Source organism: Anopheles ziemanni, chromosome 2, assembly GCF_943734765.1.
Source record: "Anopheles ziemanni chromosome 2, idAnoZiCoDA_A2_x.2, whole genome shotgun sequence".
Taxonomy (NCBI): domain Eukaryota; kingdom Metazoa; phylum Arthropoda; class Insecta; order Diptera; family Culicidae; genus Anopheles; species Anopheles ziemanni.
In genome coordinates, this window is record NC_080705.1 from 60,526,450 (window position 1) to 60,542,865 (window position 16,416).

A 16,416-nucleotide genomic window follows, 5' to 3' on the forward strand; every position below is an offset into this window, starting at 1 on the left:
CTTCTCGGCGCTTTTTATACAACTGTCTTTCAAAATTTGAACGTAGGTTTTGTGATCCTTTATGCCATCAATGAAGTGCAACTACCCCACTCCTGCTGCACTAATGCAACTCCAAACCATGTCGGAACTTTCACCATATTTCACCGTTGAAAGAAGATTCTTTGTTTGCATCTCAGTATTGCATTTTTTATGTGGTTAAAGCTCGTGGCTCCACCTTTTCGTTGCTTATTGTCGAATGTTTTTGTAACGAAGAATCTATCAATTGCCGATTGAGCTTTAAAACTAGGTCTGGCCACAAGTTTTGCTATCTCATTGGTAGACTCATGCAATCAAACGATTCGTTTTTCTCGTCAAAGGTTGTCTCTAACGCCTTTCGATCTATGTTGTGAACTAACTGGACATTCCGAATTAACACATTAAGCGCTCCGTTCATTTTCACTACTTTCCGTTAAGTCATTAATTCGTCATAGATCATCGACGGTAGGTAGTGAGCAGTGCTTGCATGTTCAAACATTGTTTGTTTGAACAGAACAATGCAAAAAAGTGGTAAAATAATGACTTTTGTCAATTTTTTGTTCATGTCCCGACGCCTCCTTAACAAAAGGTTTCAATAACGCGAACCGACCATATTCTTTTAAGAAATTCAATGTACTGCCGGTCCCAATGGGATCTGGTTTCCCTACAAAAACGGCTCTGTCGGTTCAACGAGACTAAGAGAACGCTTAACGCGCTTTTGCCAGACCGTGGTATACTAGATTTTATTTAAATTGAAGGTAAAATCCCAAATGAGGCCCCCTAGTCGCCGCATCGTCATCATTTTTTCGATGTTAGCGCCTGGAAGTAATGTAGTAGGTGGCACATCAATTCAGTTTGAATATTTGAACCGTTGAATTTCCGTTAGAAGCTGTAATAATTTGAACTAATCGGTTGAACTGGGCAAGATGGACAGCATAAACCAATGATTTGGAGTGAAAAAATGAGTATGAAACGGCGGCGTGCCCGCAGCGAGCGCAGCGAGCGGAGTGCGCTAGGTCTACCGAAAAAGGGAGTTTGTTATAAATTTGTGAAATAAGGGGGGCCCGTGGGCCCCCCTTATACCGCACCCTTAGGTTGATGGCGTAGCCAAATTTTCATACACTCCAATCCTGTTGCACATACTTCATTGTATTTGTGAACTCCACGAAGCGTCGGTTTATCAATGAATTCATTCATAAGCATTGTTAATGCTGTCCAAACCAGAAGTAATCTCCAACGAGCAGATTCTTTGAAGATAATTAATTATTATCACCAGTGATCGATCGAGCAATTTTTCGTTGATTCGAAGAGCGAATATACAGTGGATCTCGGAAAATCACGGATTTAAGCATAAATTATATTAATATCAGCTTCAATGAAGTCCGTTACGGTGTATTGCAAAAACCAGCAGTTTCGAGGATTGGACACTTCTCAAATAGGGCTCCGCAATGGGGAACCTATATCGTACAGTGTATAATAGGTATTGTTTTGGCTTTCCTCCATGCACCCGGAAAGTAATTTACTTTATAACAGCAATTTAGGATGAATAATAGAAAGATCCCGCTAGGCAGCTCGAAATATCATCCTAAAAACGTCCTACGCGCGTGTAACGAGCTGGTTGTCCGTTGTGGTGGTCTGGATCGTGTGCGTCGGTAGTCTTCAACGCGAAAACCTTTTACTCTCTACTCAATTCCTTCGGGTTTAGTATCAACGTGTTCGGCCCGGGCCGTGACTATGCCGACGCCGGAGAAAACAACGTGTGATGCTAAGACCTGGACTTGAAGATAACCGAGAATTCGGTCCGCGATGTGACTATGCCGACGCCGGAGGAGACGCTCTAGAATTTTCCTGAGTCCTTCGGACTGGAATAGGAAGGTTGTTTCGGTACGATCGGTCCATGCCGTGACTACGCCGACAACGGAGAAATCGCAACCGGGTTGGGAATTGAACTTGCGGATCTTCCGATTGTTTGGTCCGTGCCGTGACTATGCCGACGCCGGAGGAGACGCTCTCAAAATTTCCTTTGGGTAAGGAGGGGATTGGGACCGCTAAATTTTCGGATTGCTACAAGTGTCATGCTCACAAGTGTCGAGGTTGAGATGATGATTTATTCAATAATTTCGTCGGCTTATATACCTATAATATATAGTTTTCGCGGGTTGAACTTGACATAGAACTGTGCCATGATGCGTGGTTCACTTTCTAACTTCTAAGGAATTGTTCATGTTTTACTTTCTAACTTTCTTTCGTTGTTTAAGTTTGATTCTTTCCTCATTCTCTGGCCTTTTTCAACATTACTAGCGTTGCAAGTTCCTTCATTCATTTCTCAATTTTCAAGTTCGCGCCTGTCTGTTTTGGTTACGAACGAACATATGGTCCGTCCGCTACAGCGCTAACAAACGTCCTACTTTTTTGCTATTCATAGATAGAGGTCGATCATTTGAAATTAGTGTAGGGATAGTTGTGTTGTTGTATTTGATTATTTTCATAAACTTCACAATTCTACAGCTATTTTTGTCAGTGTTCATTTTCTTCCAGTTTGTTGTTCATGCTAGATTCCTTGATTTTGAATGCTATTTTTTACTTTGTTAGCGAAGTTATTGGCCTGGCTTTCGGAGCTAAGTTTCTTCCATTTTTTTGTTATCATGTTTCTGAGTTTAATTTTATCTTTTATGTCTTTGAGAAGAATTAGGTTATAATAATCAGCGTGCATTAATGGGACGAACTTATTATCAGCTTCATTGAAAGATTTAAAGAGAAATTCTATCATAGTATGAGTAGGGAAACGGTACTAATGTTACTCAAGTTGCGATTAGTTGAATCGATTTTGCTATCTATGAACATTCAATGCTCTGCCCGAGAATAATCCGGGATACCTAAACGAGAAGATTGTCGTAATCAAAATTCGTAAAAGCATGTCACTGAGACAAATCGTGGAAGTTGTTTGTAAGTACTAAACCGAGAAATGAATAAGTTAAATTCGTATACTAAAGAGTTTTTCTTTGGTAATTAAGCTTCTCCGTATGTTTTTTCAGTTTTAACATTTTAGGGCCGATTTGCAACTAAAGTGTGAAAAACCTTTTTAAGTTTTATGGTGATGTCAGGTTCCTCATTCTGTATCGGATCAAATACCATATTTGGTCAATTTATAAAGGTTTTATCACAGCTGTCTATGTCTTCAGAATATAATGTAATATGTCTTCAGAAATTCCCAATGTACAGCAGAAGCGAGTGCCCACTTCGGCCGCACAAGGGGCTTCGCCTACTAAAAAGTAGCAGCTTCACTGCCTCACTAAAGAAAAACAGCAGGAGAAACAAATAAAAATGATGGAGAAACAACTTTCTGAAAAGGAGAAACAAATGGAAATACTGCAGCAGAAACTTTTGGAAGAGCAAAAGGCTACCTGCGCGTGGTGCCTGCCGGTGGTACACGTGGGGTCTGATGGTGTCATATGGCATGTGTGCAGAGGCGGATTAAGTGTTCTAGAAGCCTCAAGCAGCTACAAGTTGAAGGCCCCAAAAGCATACATTGCATTCAACATTCAACATTATATTTCAACTACATTACAAACTAACATTTTCCTCAATATTATCCCATGTTTTAAATGCTAAAAGCCTTGTTTTCAAAATCATATTTCACGCCAAACCATCTTTGCGAACTATCCAAGAGAATCATTTTTCACAAATAGTATTTTCTATTAACAAAATTGACGAATAATTTAATGTGTTACATTTTAATCTAATTAGTTATTGAGTCTTTTGAATACCGAATATTTTTATCAAAAAATTCGTAAAATAACAGCTTAGTGCAATGCAAAGTATTATAACTATGTTTGGGGCAGGGCATTACTTTTGCTAGCCCATGTGCATTATCTTCAAACTATTCTGAGGATTATCCTCTTTTGCAAAATGATCTTTACACTGTTCGCTTTTATACATGTTAGTTCATCAGTATTTTTTATGTTTACTTTAAAAAACTCAAAAATGCGACGTTTGATCTCCTTTTCGTAATCAAAGCCCAATTCATTCGCAAATTCATCACACATTTGATAAGACATGCAACTTTTTTTAAAAAATAATAAAATTATTTCAACATTAAAATTAAAAAAAATATATAAGGTGGGTAAATGATGGGGCCCTCGATAACTTGGGGCCCTAAGCAGCTGCTTAGTTTGCTTACCCCATGATCCGCCTCTGCATGTGTGCCTCACGTAATTATATATTTAACGTGTTCTTCAAAGTTAAAATTCAATATTATTTCTCTCGATTTGAGGTGTCGCACATTTATCTAAATCGTGCAGTGCTGTACGAAATTGTAAGGCTGCCACATATACTTCTTCTTCTTCTTCTTCTGTTTTGCGATTTCGGGGTATATCCTCTTACGTTGATTCGAAAACTATGTTCACTTTCACGTATTCAGAGGCGTACTGACTCTGTCCGAACTCTTATATAGGGGTTCGTCCTTTGGGAGATATATAGTAGCAGTTAGTTTGTCTGTTTTGATGGTAGTAGAGTGATAGTAGCAGTTAGTTTGTCGGTTTTGGATTAGAAATAAGGTTGGTATGTGTTTCAATACATAATTTTTCTAGTGATAGGAAGGTGTTATACGTGAGGGGGCAACAGTATTATTTTCCAGGAGCTCGAATTGGCTAGTGAATGCTCCTTGTAGCTCGAGCGTATTGGAATTTTTTATTTTCCCCGGAGATTTTTACCCGGTAGAATGCTCAAGTGGTAACCTCGCGACACTCGGTTTTGCAGAAGCTGCATTTGAATGCTGGAGTTAATTGGTGAGATAATTTTCTTTGCATTTGGAGCATTTGGCAGATTTGGCTTGGTTTAGATTGTAGCTACACCTATTCTGCGACGAAGGGTATACAATGCAATCTAAAGGTATACAATGGGTGATATAAATACCGTTATGTGAATTGTTTGTATTAGGTGTCGTGTCAAACTTTTATCGATGAAAGAATAAATGAGACCCCTGCCTTCGTTTTCTTGTGCGATGATATACCTAAACTTATGCAATTGGTGATATATTAGTTCGGCAACGCAATCAACCTAGGGGTGCGGTATGAGGGGGGCCCACGGGCCCCCCTTATTTCACAAATTTATAACAAACTCCCTTTTTCGGAAGACCTAGCGCAGTCCGCTCGCTGCGCTCGCTGCGGGCGCGCCGCCGTTTCAAACTCATTGGTTCATGCTGCCCATCCTGTGTAGTATAATTTACAAGGTACTTATATATATAACATTATATTACTTCTTCTTCTTCAATGGCCCGCTCGCAGTTGAGCACGTCGTGCTGGCATGGCCTGGTCACCAATCGTTCTCCAGGTAGCTCGGTCCATGGCTGCAGCCCTCCAACCCCGGTCGCATCCGATGTGAACACGCCCTGTTCACACACACCGCCAAAGATAGACCGGAGCACGCGCCTCTCGAAGACTGCGAGGGCGTTGGCGTCCTCCGTGAGCAGAGTCCAGGATTCATGCCCATAAAGGACGACCGGTCTAATCAGCGTGCGGTATATGGCACACTTAGTGCGTGGGAGAAGCCATCTGGACCTCAGGAGTTTGTGGAGCCCATAGTAGGCACGATTCTCCTGAACAATGCGCCTCCGGATTTCGCAGCTTACGTTGTTGTCCGGAGTTACGACAGTGCCAAGGTAGCAAAACTCCTCTACTACCTCGAGTTCGTCGCCGTCTACTGATACACTGCTCCCCAGCCTGGCTCTGTCACTGTCAGAGCCTCCGACGAGCAGGTACTTTGTTTTCGTCGCATTGATCATCAATCCAATCCTTGCGGCCTCGCGTTTCAGTCGGGTGTACGCCTCGCACACCGTCCTTGTGTTCCGCCCGATGATGTCGATGTCATCCGCGAAGCCGAGAATTGGAGAGAGCGGGTGAAAATCGTGCCACGGATGTCGAAGCCCGCGCTCCTCATGACACCTTCCAGAGCGATGTTGAATAGAAGGCAGGAGAGTCCATCACCTTGCCTCAGACCCCGATGAGATTCGAACGGATCCGACAGCATGTTCGAAATCCTCACCTTACACTGCACCCCCTCCATTGTGGCCTCTAGCAGTCGAACCAGCTTCTCGGGAAAGCTGTACTGCCGCATGGTCTTCCACAGCTCCTTCCTATCTATGGTATCGTATGCCGCCTTGAAGTCGATGAAGAGGTGGTGCGTCGGGATCTGGTGCTCCCGGCACTTCTGGAGGATCTGCCGTAGAGTGAAGATCTGGTCGGTGGTGGATTTGCCTCCAACAAACCCAGCTTGGTAGCTTCCGACGAAATCTGTAGCAAGGGGCGCGAGTCTGCAGAAGAGTATCTGGGATAGGATTTTGTAGGCGGCATTGAGGACTGTGATGGCTCGAAAGTTGGCACAGTCCATTTTGTCACCCTTCTTGTACACTGGGTGGATGACACCCAGCTTCCAGTCCTCCGGTATCCTTTCCTGCTCCCAGATTTTCACAATTAGCTGGTGCATACTGACGGCAAGCTCTACCGAACCCATCTTGAATAGTTCTGCCACCAGCCCATCGCTGCCAGCTGCTTTGTTCTGTTTCAGCTGCTTGATGGCACTAGTGACTTCGTCCAAGGATGGTGGGAGCACCTCGTCATCTACCTCCTGGCTAATGTGCTGTGCAATTCTGCCTGCGCCGCTGCTGGACTCCCCCAATTCCGCTCCGTTCAGGTGTCCGATGAAGTAGCACTTCCACCTTTCGATCACCTCTCGCTCGTCCGTAAGAATGTTGCCCTCCTCGTCACGACACATTGCGACATTTGGCGTGAAGCCGCCTTGTGTCTTCCTCAACATCCTGTAGAACTGGCGAGTTTCCCCCGACTGAGTTAGTTGCTGCATCAGTTGTTCATCCGACTCCTCGAAGCGGCGCTTCTTGCTTTCGAAGAGCCGGGTTTGTTGTGTCCTCAGTCGTTTGTAGTGTTCCACGTTCTGACGGATGCCAGGACAGGGTGTACAGCCGCCCCTAACATGGGGAACAGACGCTGGTTCGAGCCGCTCCTAACATGGAGAACAGACGCTCGGGGATGAACTACTAGCAAGTAGCAGTCCATTCCCCCTCTCAATTCAGCCTTGCCGCCCATCCGCCCAAGGGGGTGGGTTTCCCCGTGTACCCAAGCTTGGATATTTAGGCGACAAGTTACCGTTCTGTACGTCGCGGACGTATTGAGTAGGAGTTGGGGAGGAGAGCCTATAGTAACCTTCAGGAGGCGTCGGATCCAACCCTTTACAGAACTTTATATTAACCAGCATTAAATATCTACTGTATGATTATATTATTGTTATATTTTGCAATTAAAGCATGCTGTGATTAATGAAATTTTATAAATTTAAGTCAAAAGTTTTAAAATTTTCTTTCTATCATCAGGGGAAAGATTCTATATAATAATAGCCCTTTGTAATGTTAGAGATTTTACATTATCACAAATGACATAGAATGTATTAATTACAAATTCTTAATTGATAGAAAATTTGTGTTCGTCTCGCTTACGCACACGATTTTCTTCTGAACTGAACTATAAGATGACTCGTTAGCTGTTATTCCTACATTCGCAAAATCTGCGGGAAAACTATTGATGAATGTTACTAACGATTGCAACAACACTGATCCTTGCAATAGTTCACATTCAACTGTTTGAGGCGTCTTGCTTGTAGCATTTATTTTCTGAAGCAGCGTGTTCCAAATTACGGCTATTAAAACAACCACATATTTACTCATTTGTTGGAGAAGCGTGTTTGTTTCATCTATTGTTATTGCTTTTTTATCTTTACCGTTACAAATTTTTTGCAATGCATTTTTGATTTCTCCAAACCTGGGTTTTAAAGCTAAGATCGCGTCGACTCTAGTTGACCACCGAGTCACTGAATGATTGTTTTCCTTTTTAATTTTTTTTTGTTACAATTTTCCAACGATGGGTTGAAGAGGTAAAAATGCGTTTTAGCTGAAAAAATTGCACTGCTGCCTTATAATTTGTAGCTGTAAAATTAAAAATTGAATTTTATGAGTGATTTGCACATGGTATATTCCACTCATAGTACCTGCACTGTTCCGGTTAATGCTTGCGCGAAGGCTCAAGTATTTAGCAGACATATTGCAACGTCAGATGACTGTGCTTTACAGTTTGCAATATCCATAATTATTGTTTTTTTACTCCTTTTTTTCAGTTTTTTATAAGATCTTAGTACTTCTCTCCAATAATTGTGTTTCTTTCCTCTTTCATTTATTAACTTTGTGTCTTTAGTTTGGGTTACCGTATTTTATCGAATATAGTGCGCATTTTTTCTCAGATAAAAGATCGAAACAAATACTATCTGCGCACTATATTCGGAAGTTACCCATTAGCAAGTAACCAAGATGAACTTCTCAATACTTTTGTTTTAGTTTAGGTACGCACTATACTCGTCTGCGCACCATACTCGATTAAATACGGTAAAATAAACCTTTTGTACAAGTTACAAATAGATGTGATGTGTTCTTTTGATCCATGGGTAATAATTAACACTTTTGGTAGTTTCCGAAAATAACAACCAAGTGCTTTCTTCTGATGCTCCGTTGGTTTTTTAGTCAAAAATGTTCTGTATTGAACTTTCTGCAGTAAACGTCATCCTCATCTTTATAAAGAGGTTTTAGAACTCTCGATATTGCCATAATCTGCAGGTTTTTTTTCATTATGTGGTCAATCAAAACATCGGAAAACATTAGTTTTCATGTTGCAACAGTTTCAAAATTAAAACTTGAAGTTGAAACAATTATTTCAGTTTCTTGTTGGCTTTAAGACATGGTAGTTGTTTCTGGCTCCAGGATCTCCGGTGCTCCTAGAGACGGTTGAGGAGTCTGCATTTTCATTGTCAACCAAGTTCGAACCATTTTAAATCTTATAAATTTACCCAAATCATTTTCTTGAAAATGAATAAATTCTTCTTCTTTTTTAATTTTCAACGGTTTACTGCTCCACTTTCAAACCGTTTCATTTAAGTCGCTTGTTTTGCGTAATTTTATAGTTGTTAATTAACTTGTATGTCGCTAATAATTACCAAACTGAACATAGCAATATGGTAATTTCTAGTAAGAATTGCGAGAACTCTTCACTTCTATCGGTCGTTTGCACACACGATCTTGGTTAACTCTCAATTATGTAGTATGTTTAAGGGGGTTCTCTGACCGGCGTGGCCCCTAGCGGCCGCCAACTCCACCCATAGGATAATCTGCCACTGCGAATGATTTGTTGTAGAAATTTGGCACTTCCATCGACGTAGGAGCTAAGAGGCGAGATGTCGCTTGTAGAATACTAACTTTATTTTTCGTTCGATACGCTTTTTTACAAATTATAAACCAGTCGATCCAGTAGTTTGGAAACTGCTGCGAAACGAATGCCACCTGTTAACGTGCCAGGACCAGAGGGAATTTCTAAGTATGTTCTTGTTGGAGACAAAGCATTCCAAGGATCAGAACAAATGCTGGTCCCATTTAAAGTTGAGGACACACCAGAACGGCGCATGTTTAACAAGAGGCTTTCTCGGGCGCGGCAAGTGGTGGAGCGTTCGTTCGTCCAAATCACCAAAAGATTCCGAATCATAAAACAGAGCATTGATGATTAACAGTAGAAAAAAAAATTCCAATTGTAACAACGTGTGCTATTTTGCATAATTTTTTAATTGCGGCCGGTAAATGCGATTTCCGCGCAGACCGGTTAGCCGAATTTATCAATAATATTTCAACTATAGAAGACGGCAACAACTTTGTTAATTTTCCCGATGATGAGCGCCCCATCATCACGGATGATGAGCGCCTAGAACGAGGCGAAAAAGTAAGAGAATTATTCACTCAAAATTTTCAATATAACGTAGTTTCCTCTCAATAAGTTCACTATTAAGCACCTAAATTCAACGTTGTTTGTTTACTTCAAGCTTCAATCTTCCATTGCTATTTTATGATTTGCAATCCGCGGTATTTGGTGTCTTGACTTCCATCAGTTGTCGAAGGCTTCTTGATGAACATTCGCAGCTCTGGTGTCTTTCTTCCTTTAATCAGGTGCCAATATTTGTGTAGGAGTGTTTTTTCTAGCAAGAAATATTATTGAGATACTCAGTCCTGGCACGTTCAGTAGTATTCGTGGCTACATTGGTGACTGTCTGTTAGATAACCTGTTGATGAATCCTTTGAGAATATGACTTCATTATGTCTACATAATTTAATGCCCAAAACAACACTATGAAATTTTTATAGGTAAGCCCATCTTCGAAACTCCCCACGGCTAGAGCACGGTTGGTACTCCTTCCTCCTGCAATCCTATACTATATTTTACAATTGTATTAACTCAGTATCCATTACAGCCCATCCAGAAGACACAACATAAGATGACATCGTAGGGACGTCTGAAGTACCAGCTAACCAACCAGCCAGTCAGCCAGCCAGGCAACGCCAGTGCGTCATTATTCCCTTAATTAGGGAAATGATAGGGCAGAGCTAGTCAGGGATGCGGCACTAGATGAAGTGTAGGAGATGCGTAATTATGGCTACTTAGGCAGGGATAGTGTACTATGTATTTCGTTAGGGTTAGGTTAGTTAGGAGACGTTCGAATCAAACAACTGATAGGGCAGAGCTAGTCAGGGATGCGGCACTAGATGAAGTGTAGGAGATGCGTAATTATGGCTACTTAGGCGGGGATAGCGTACTATGTATTTCGTTAGGGTTAGGTTAGCTAGGAGGTTCGAGCATTTTCGAGCTCTTTTAGTTACTTCAAAGAGTTTTACATAGTCAATTTTGGTATGCCACCTATTTTTTCCTTGGTCAGGTACGGAGCATACGGAGATAGGAATAGTAAAAATGTACCACCACCACCTTTTCATGCTTAGCGACAGGCCACACCAAATTTTTATTAGGGTATATTTCGCCAGGGATGTCAGGATCTAGTAAGACCACTATCTTTGAACGGAATCAACAGTAGCTGTTGCGTGGCTAATATCTTAGTTAGGACAGGTAACATGCGAGGTTGGTGGTGTAAGAAACAGCTTTTTGCCGAGTTTTTTAGGGAGTAGTGAGGGATGCTCTTATGACACCTTCGAGTCTGTTCTTAGGAACCGCCCGCCTCTTTGGGTGCCCACGGAGTGCGTAATATGCATTTTTCTTGGCTTTAACAAAAAAAAATCAAACTAGCTGTCGTAGAATACACGCAATCGCACCAACGTGTTTGCTAACTAGTCCGGGTACCGGGAAAAAACTTACTTACATGGTCGCCTAGATGATCTTTCATATCATCTATTTGATGAATCTATGGGCCCGAAAATGCTCGCCGGAGGCTGCCGCATGTCATCGTTCTTTAGATGTTAACTGCCATTGCTGCCAGGCCTGTAAGTATGGAAAAAATGTACATCAGCCTAATGTTCCGATTGTTCATCCTTTTCATTTATGGGGTTACATGTACAAATCGGTGGAAAGAATCAAAAATTATTTACAAATTTGTTATTTCAGCAGAAAATACCTTGAAGGTATCTGTATCTAAATCCCATTCAAATGTTTATTTCATTAAATAAGAATCGAGGTAGAATATTTGTTGAATCAAGTTGTTTGCCTTGAAAAGACCTTTCATTTGAGGTGTCTGTTGCTGAAATTGACCTAGGCACTAAAAAGTTATTAGCAATTTGGCTATTTCAGTTATTATTTCAAGCTGCGACCAAGTTTTTGAAGCTTGTTGGCGCGCTGCAGCTTTATGCTAGTGGTGGGTAAACCAAATCCCCAAATCCGAATCCCAATCCAAGAAACAGTCGGTCCAAGCACTCGGATAATGGACATTCTACTGTATTTCTTTGTAAAAAATAGGTTCTAGGAATTTTTCTAGAGCCTAACTCGCAAATCGCGCAAAAAACTCAATCTATGTCCATTGGACATTCTACCCATCGTTCGATTTGAGTAAATTTAAATCAATTACATTGTCTCTAGATCGACTAGTTATGTGACTAATTCGACTCAAATCATTGTGAGTCGATTCAAACAGTTTAGGATCAAGTCAGAATCGAATCAAATCGAGTCCCAAACAAATCAAAACAGATTCGAGTCCTAAACAAATCAAATCAGATTAGAATCCCAAACAAATCAAAACAGATTCGAGTCCCAAACAAATCAAATCTTTAGAATCCGTCAAAAGGGATTCGAATCTTTAGAATCCGTCAAAAGGGATTCGAATCTTTAGAATCCGTCAAATGGGATTCGAATCTTTAGAATCCCTCTAGGGATCGAATCTTCGAATCTTCCGAGTCCCGATTCTGCCAACACTAGCATGTACGTCGTGGAAGTAAAACAGCTGACCCATACATAATTAAGATCGGTCGTGTTAAAACTTGATTTATAAGAGAAAATGTAATTAGTTTACGCGAAAACCTCCTGGTGTGTTAATTGTGAACGTAATTGGTCGCAGTTTGCCGTTTTATATGCAGCACAGCGCGTAGTTAACTGTTGTGTTTCGCGGAAAGGAAGACGTATGGAAGTGCATTGTTTACCAACAAAAGAGGCGGTAAAACAAGGACACCTGGTCCTGGATAGCGCGTGTAAAAACTTTGTGGACCGGAATATCGTGAACAAATTAGCCATCCATCAACTAGAAGGTGTACGTTTTTTGTACAATCAGCTGCGTGAGGTAACCAGACGAAATTAGTCCGCGATTTGCAACGACGGTGGTGATTCACAAATCGTTTGTTACGTTTTTCCCTCTTGCAGTATACAGGAATTTTCTTGAACGATGAGTCGGGCCTGGGAAAGTGTTACCAGATCGTGGCGCTCCTATCCGGGACGGCCGTCGTGAGTGAACGGCCGTCAATAATTTTGTGCCCAAATGTGGAACGAACGCATCATTGGATGTACCACTTGGATGTGTTGTCACCAACGCTTCGCGCCCGGGTGCACCCCAAGTCGCAGCTGGAAGTGGCAAACGAGCTTACCGTGCTGAAGGGCACCGAATGGCAGTACGCCATCGTCGACGAAACGCGCGGGTTTATGACGTCGCCGGAGTTGGAGCGGCTACGAGTACTGGCGGTGCAGAAGATCATTTTCCTCAGTTCCAGGGATCTGCTAGACGAGCTGATGGTACTGTCTTCGCGGTTGCAGTTTTCGTGTGGAAGCAGTACGGAAGCGTTAAAATCAATGATTGTGCTAGAACGCAAGCGAAAAACCAAAAAGAGTAGTTTTAGACTATATTTGTGCATGAGGCGGTTTATATTGCGGCGAAGAGTAAGACATTACCGTCAACATTTGCCGTTAGTTAAGAAGGAAGCACATTTAAAAGCTTTTAATGCTTGGAAAGTAGCAAACAACATTGACACATCGGACACTGTGGCGGCTCCAGAAACTACTCTCTCGTTAGAATATAGTATATCAACGGCGAGGTCGCAAGAATCTGCATTTCTTGCCATCCGTAGCGTAGCTATGCCTCCGGAAGTGGTAGAAAGTGCGCATCGCGAAAGTATAAATTTCAGAAAATCCGCAATGTTATCATCAGAAGATTCGGATCGTATTTCTCCGAATAACTTGGACAAACCGACCCCAATATATTTTGCTGGCAGCGAACCACTGTTCGATTTTAACGAAACGAATACGGAACAAATGCCTCCCTTGCGTGTTGAAAGCGATACGTCACCAGAGAACGAACCCGCTCCCGGGGGGAGTGAAATCAACATCCCAGAAACGGCGACTAGCTCCGGCGGTGCTATCGACATCCCGGAAACGGTCACCGATTCGGAGGGTTATTTGCAGTTCGGGCAACAAATTTCGGATGGTAGCACTTCGACACAACCCGTTCTGGCCGACGATCGGTATCGGTTTCCTGTGGAAAAGTTAAACCAACAACCCAGTACCTTGAAACCTGCGTCCGGATCGTCGCTTAGCGGAGAAAGCCTTCCCAATGCTCAACCACCGGTGGTCACAATCAGTTCCTCTGATTCCCCACCTAAGTCACCGCCGCTTTTTGAAGACACGGATAATGATACCTTATCAATGAACTCGTCAGATGAGGACATTTCGTTTTTGAAAAAATTAGAAAAATCAGCATCCAAAAGTTCGCCCAGCAGTAGTGGGGTTCCTCGAAAGACTGAGCTCGTACGACGGCAACCGTCGGTCAGTACACCGATTGCAAAACTAATGTATGGTTCACTGGCGAACGTCACTCCGCATCGCGAGGTAAACGTTTCGTCGGCCGATATATTTGGCCTTTCGCCAATCGCACCCGCTGCCCCGGCCTTAGATAATGTGTTTGAAATAACGAAGAATAGTGCGTTCGCGAATCGCATCGTCGTACGCGAGGACGATGAAGCGGGAGTGCGCACGATGCAACTCGCGGATGATTCCAGCGACGATGAGGTACAGTTTGTGGATGAAACCGTTCGGGTGATCAATGTGGACGATCTCACCGGCACTCCGAAAACGAACGAACGAAACATCAGTCCAGGGGCGGCGCAGCGGACTCCTCCAAGTGGTGGCTCAAATTTGGGTCTTTCTCCTGGCCGAGGATGGTTGGGGAAAAGTAATCGTACGTCATCGATATCACCGCGAAGTAGTAACGTTACACCGACCACTAGAAGAAACTCCCCGGGAAGTGGTGGAAGTGGAAGCACTTTTACACGCGGGGGAGTACCAGTTGTCCGGGATGCTAATAGGAGACGTAAGCTAGAGGAACTTTTCAAAGACGTAGAGGGGTACTGTAGTGATCATGCGAAAAGAACTCGCCGTTCAATAAGTGGATCCAAAACACACAAAAGATAGCAGTAACAAACCTTACGAGATTTTAAACACTTTTTAACAATTGCCTCCTCATAACCAGATAACGGGGTCCGCGACAGCCGAGCGGTAGCACCGGTTAGAAAATTGGCCCATGATTGTCGGGGTTCGAATCCCTAGTGAGACCGGGCCTTCCTCTGTACGAGAGGACTGACGTACACAAGGGAAAAGTCTAGTAAGCCCTTAACGGGCAGGCATGACCAAAATAGTGCGTTACGCCAAGAAGAAGAATCAGATAACGATCAGAGTTGTGGAAAAAACATTAGGTTCTCATATTGGTATCAACGATTGACCCAAACAATTTGTAACAAGTTTTATAATTTAGTTACTAGAAATTATTAGACATTTATACATTTTTTCTTTCAATTTTAGTTAGTCAAACAAATTACTTAGTTTTTTTTTTTGTAGTAAAAACAAACAATAGTACCATTTTTAAGTACCACAATTCGTTGTTTTATTTTGCTATTTTGCATTTTTGAAAGAAAATTAGAAAAAAATGGCACAGCGTCCTGCGGTTAAGTCACGGCTTGCTTAGAACTATTGATCGGGAAATCGGGTGTGGTTGCTTTGGGTTACATTCCTTTCCACGCTCCATTCTGTCCACTATCCGTGTAGCTTCTGCCGGAAATGCGATTCCAAATTCCTCATGATGGCCTGGCGCTGAAATTCGACTTCCCGGCGGCAAAGACGTCCAAAAAAGAACGGACACTGGAAGAACACCGTCTCCTCGCAAAACGTATCGTTCTGGTGAAGGCGAGACATTTTAAATTCGCCCTTCGAGTTTACTGCAGCGGGCAATCGAGACGCGCGACGAGAAGCCGATGGCGATACGGTGGTGGTAAATTAAAATTGTAGATTGATAAGGCCCAACTGAATGTACTTGCAATTCGTTTGAGCGGATTTGCTCCATACTTACGACAAAACAGCCCGAGAAGGAAGCAGGTCTTGTGGGTGGACGCTACCGAGTACTGGCCTCCTTCGGCTTCCGGAAGTTTTCTCACGGAAAAGTGCCCGACCGCCGTGTTGACCAGGTAGGGCCAGTGCGAGAGCCGCTCGTCGTACGTGACCGTGTACTTCCAGTGCTCGAAATTACCATGGTCGGCGAGAATGTTGAAGTTCAGTCTAAAAATAGAACCAACGCCCGGAAGAGGGCTCGTTAGAATGTTCCGGTGCCGTCGGGGCGGGACAGCTAGCCCGTTCTTCCGCGTCATTTCGCTTCTTACATGGTTGGGTTGAGTTTTCGCATTTGACTGAAATCGGCCACGAACTCCCACACGTCTTCCGGCTTGGTGTGTGGTATGATGGTGCTGATTTGGTACTTCTGATAGGAGGAGGACAGGAAGTAGTAGAGCACGATCGTCGCAATGCTCGCAACGAGAACACGCCGTTTCGCCCAACGCACTGCAATCGACATGTTGCCCCCCCGGGAGTTAAAAATTCGATGGTTTAAGCGAAACAGACTACGCGACTGTTGATATTAGACTGGCAGAAGGTTTCCGGTTACAGCTTCCAGCGTATCCGATCGTTCGTGATCCGCGTCCGGCAAGAATGAGATATACAAATAAACTCCGTTTATCGCTTTCTTTCTTATCCGTTGCTCTTCTTTCTTCTCTTTTAC

General features: G+C 42.8%; 2 protein-coding genes across 2 annotated transcripts; one reads left to right on the plus strand and one right to left on the minus strand.

Annotated features, from left to right (window-relative positions):
• Positions 1-12,510: 12,510 nt before the first annotated feature.
• Positions 12,511-14,823, plus strand: LOC131293990 (uncharacterized). Its single transcript, XM_058322040.1, has 2 exons — positions 12,511-12,666; positions 12,747-14,823. Exons 1-2 carry the CDS (start codon positions 12,511-12,513, stop codon positions 14,781-14,783), a joined length of 2,193 nt encoding a protein of 730 aa, XP_058178023.1. The 3' UTR covers positions 14,784-14,823.
• Positions 14,824-15,308: 485 nt separating this feature from the next.
• On the minus strand, positions 15,309-16,212 carry LOC131281575 (uncharacterized). The gene is made up of 3 exons (XM_058310918.1): positions 16,022-16,212; positions 15,715-15,920; positions 15,309-15,583 (listed from the first exon to the last, which is right to left on the minus strand). Exons 1-3 carry the CDS (start codon positions 16,210-16,212, stop codon positions 15,402-15,404), a joined length of 579 nt encoding a protein of 192 aa, XP_058166901.1. The 3' UTR covers positions 15,309-15,401.
• Between the last annotated feature and the right edge of the window lie 204 nt (positions 16,213-16,416).

Bases quoted from the DNA above. Each gene is read 5' to 3' on its own strand.
- LOC131293990 (XM_058322040.1), top strand. From the start codon at position 12,511: ATGGAAGTGCATTGTTTACCAACAAAAGAGGCGGTAAAACAAGGACAC. The intron at 12,667-12,746 runs GTAACCAGACGA...TCCCTCTTGCAG, and splicing joins TGTACAATCAGCTGCGTGAG to TATACAGGAATTTTCTTGAA.
- LOC131281575 (XM_058310918.1), bottom strand. From the start codon at position 16,212: ATGTCGATTGCAGTGCGTTGGGCGAAACGGCGTGTTCTCGTTGCGAGC. The intron at 15,921-16,021 runs GTAAGAAGCGAA...TTCTATTTTTAG, and splicing joins CGAAAACTCAACCCAACCAT to ACTGAACTTCAACATTCTCG. The intron at 15,584-15,714 runs GTAAGTATGGAG...TGCCCGCTGCAG, and splicing joins CCTTCTCGGGCTGTTTTGTC to TAAACTCGAAGGGCGAATTT.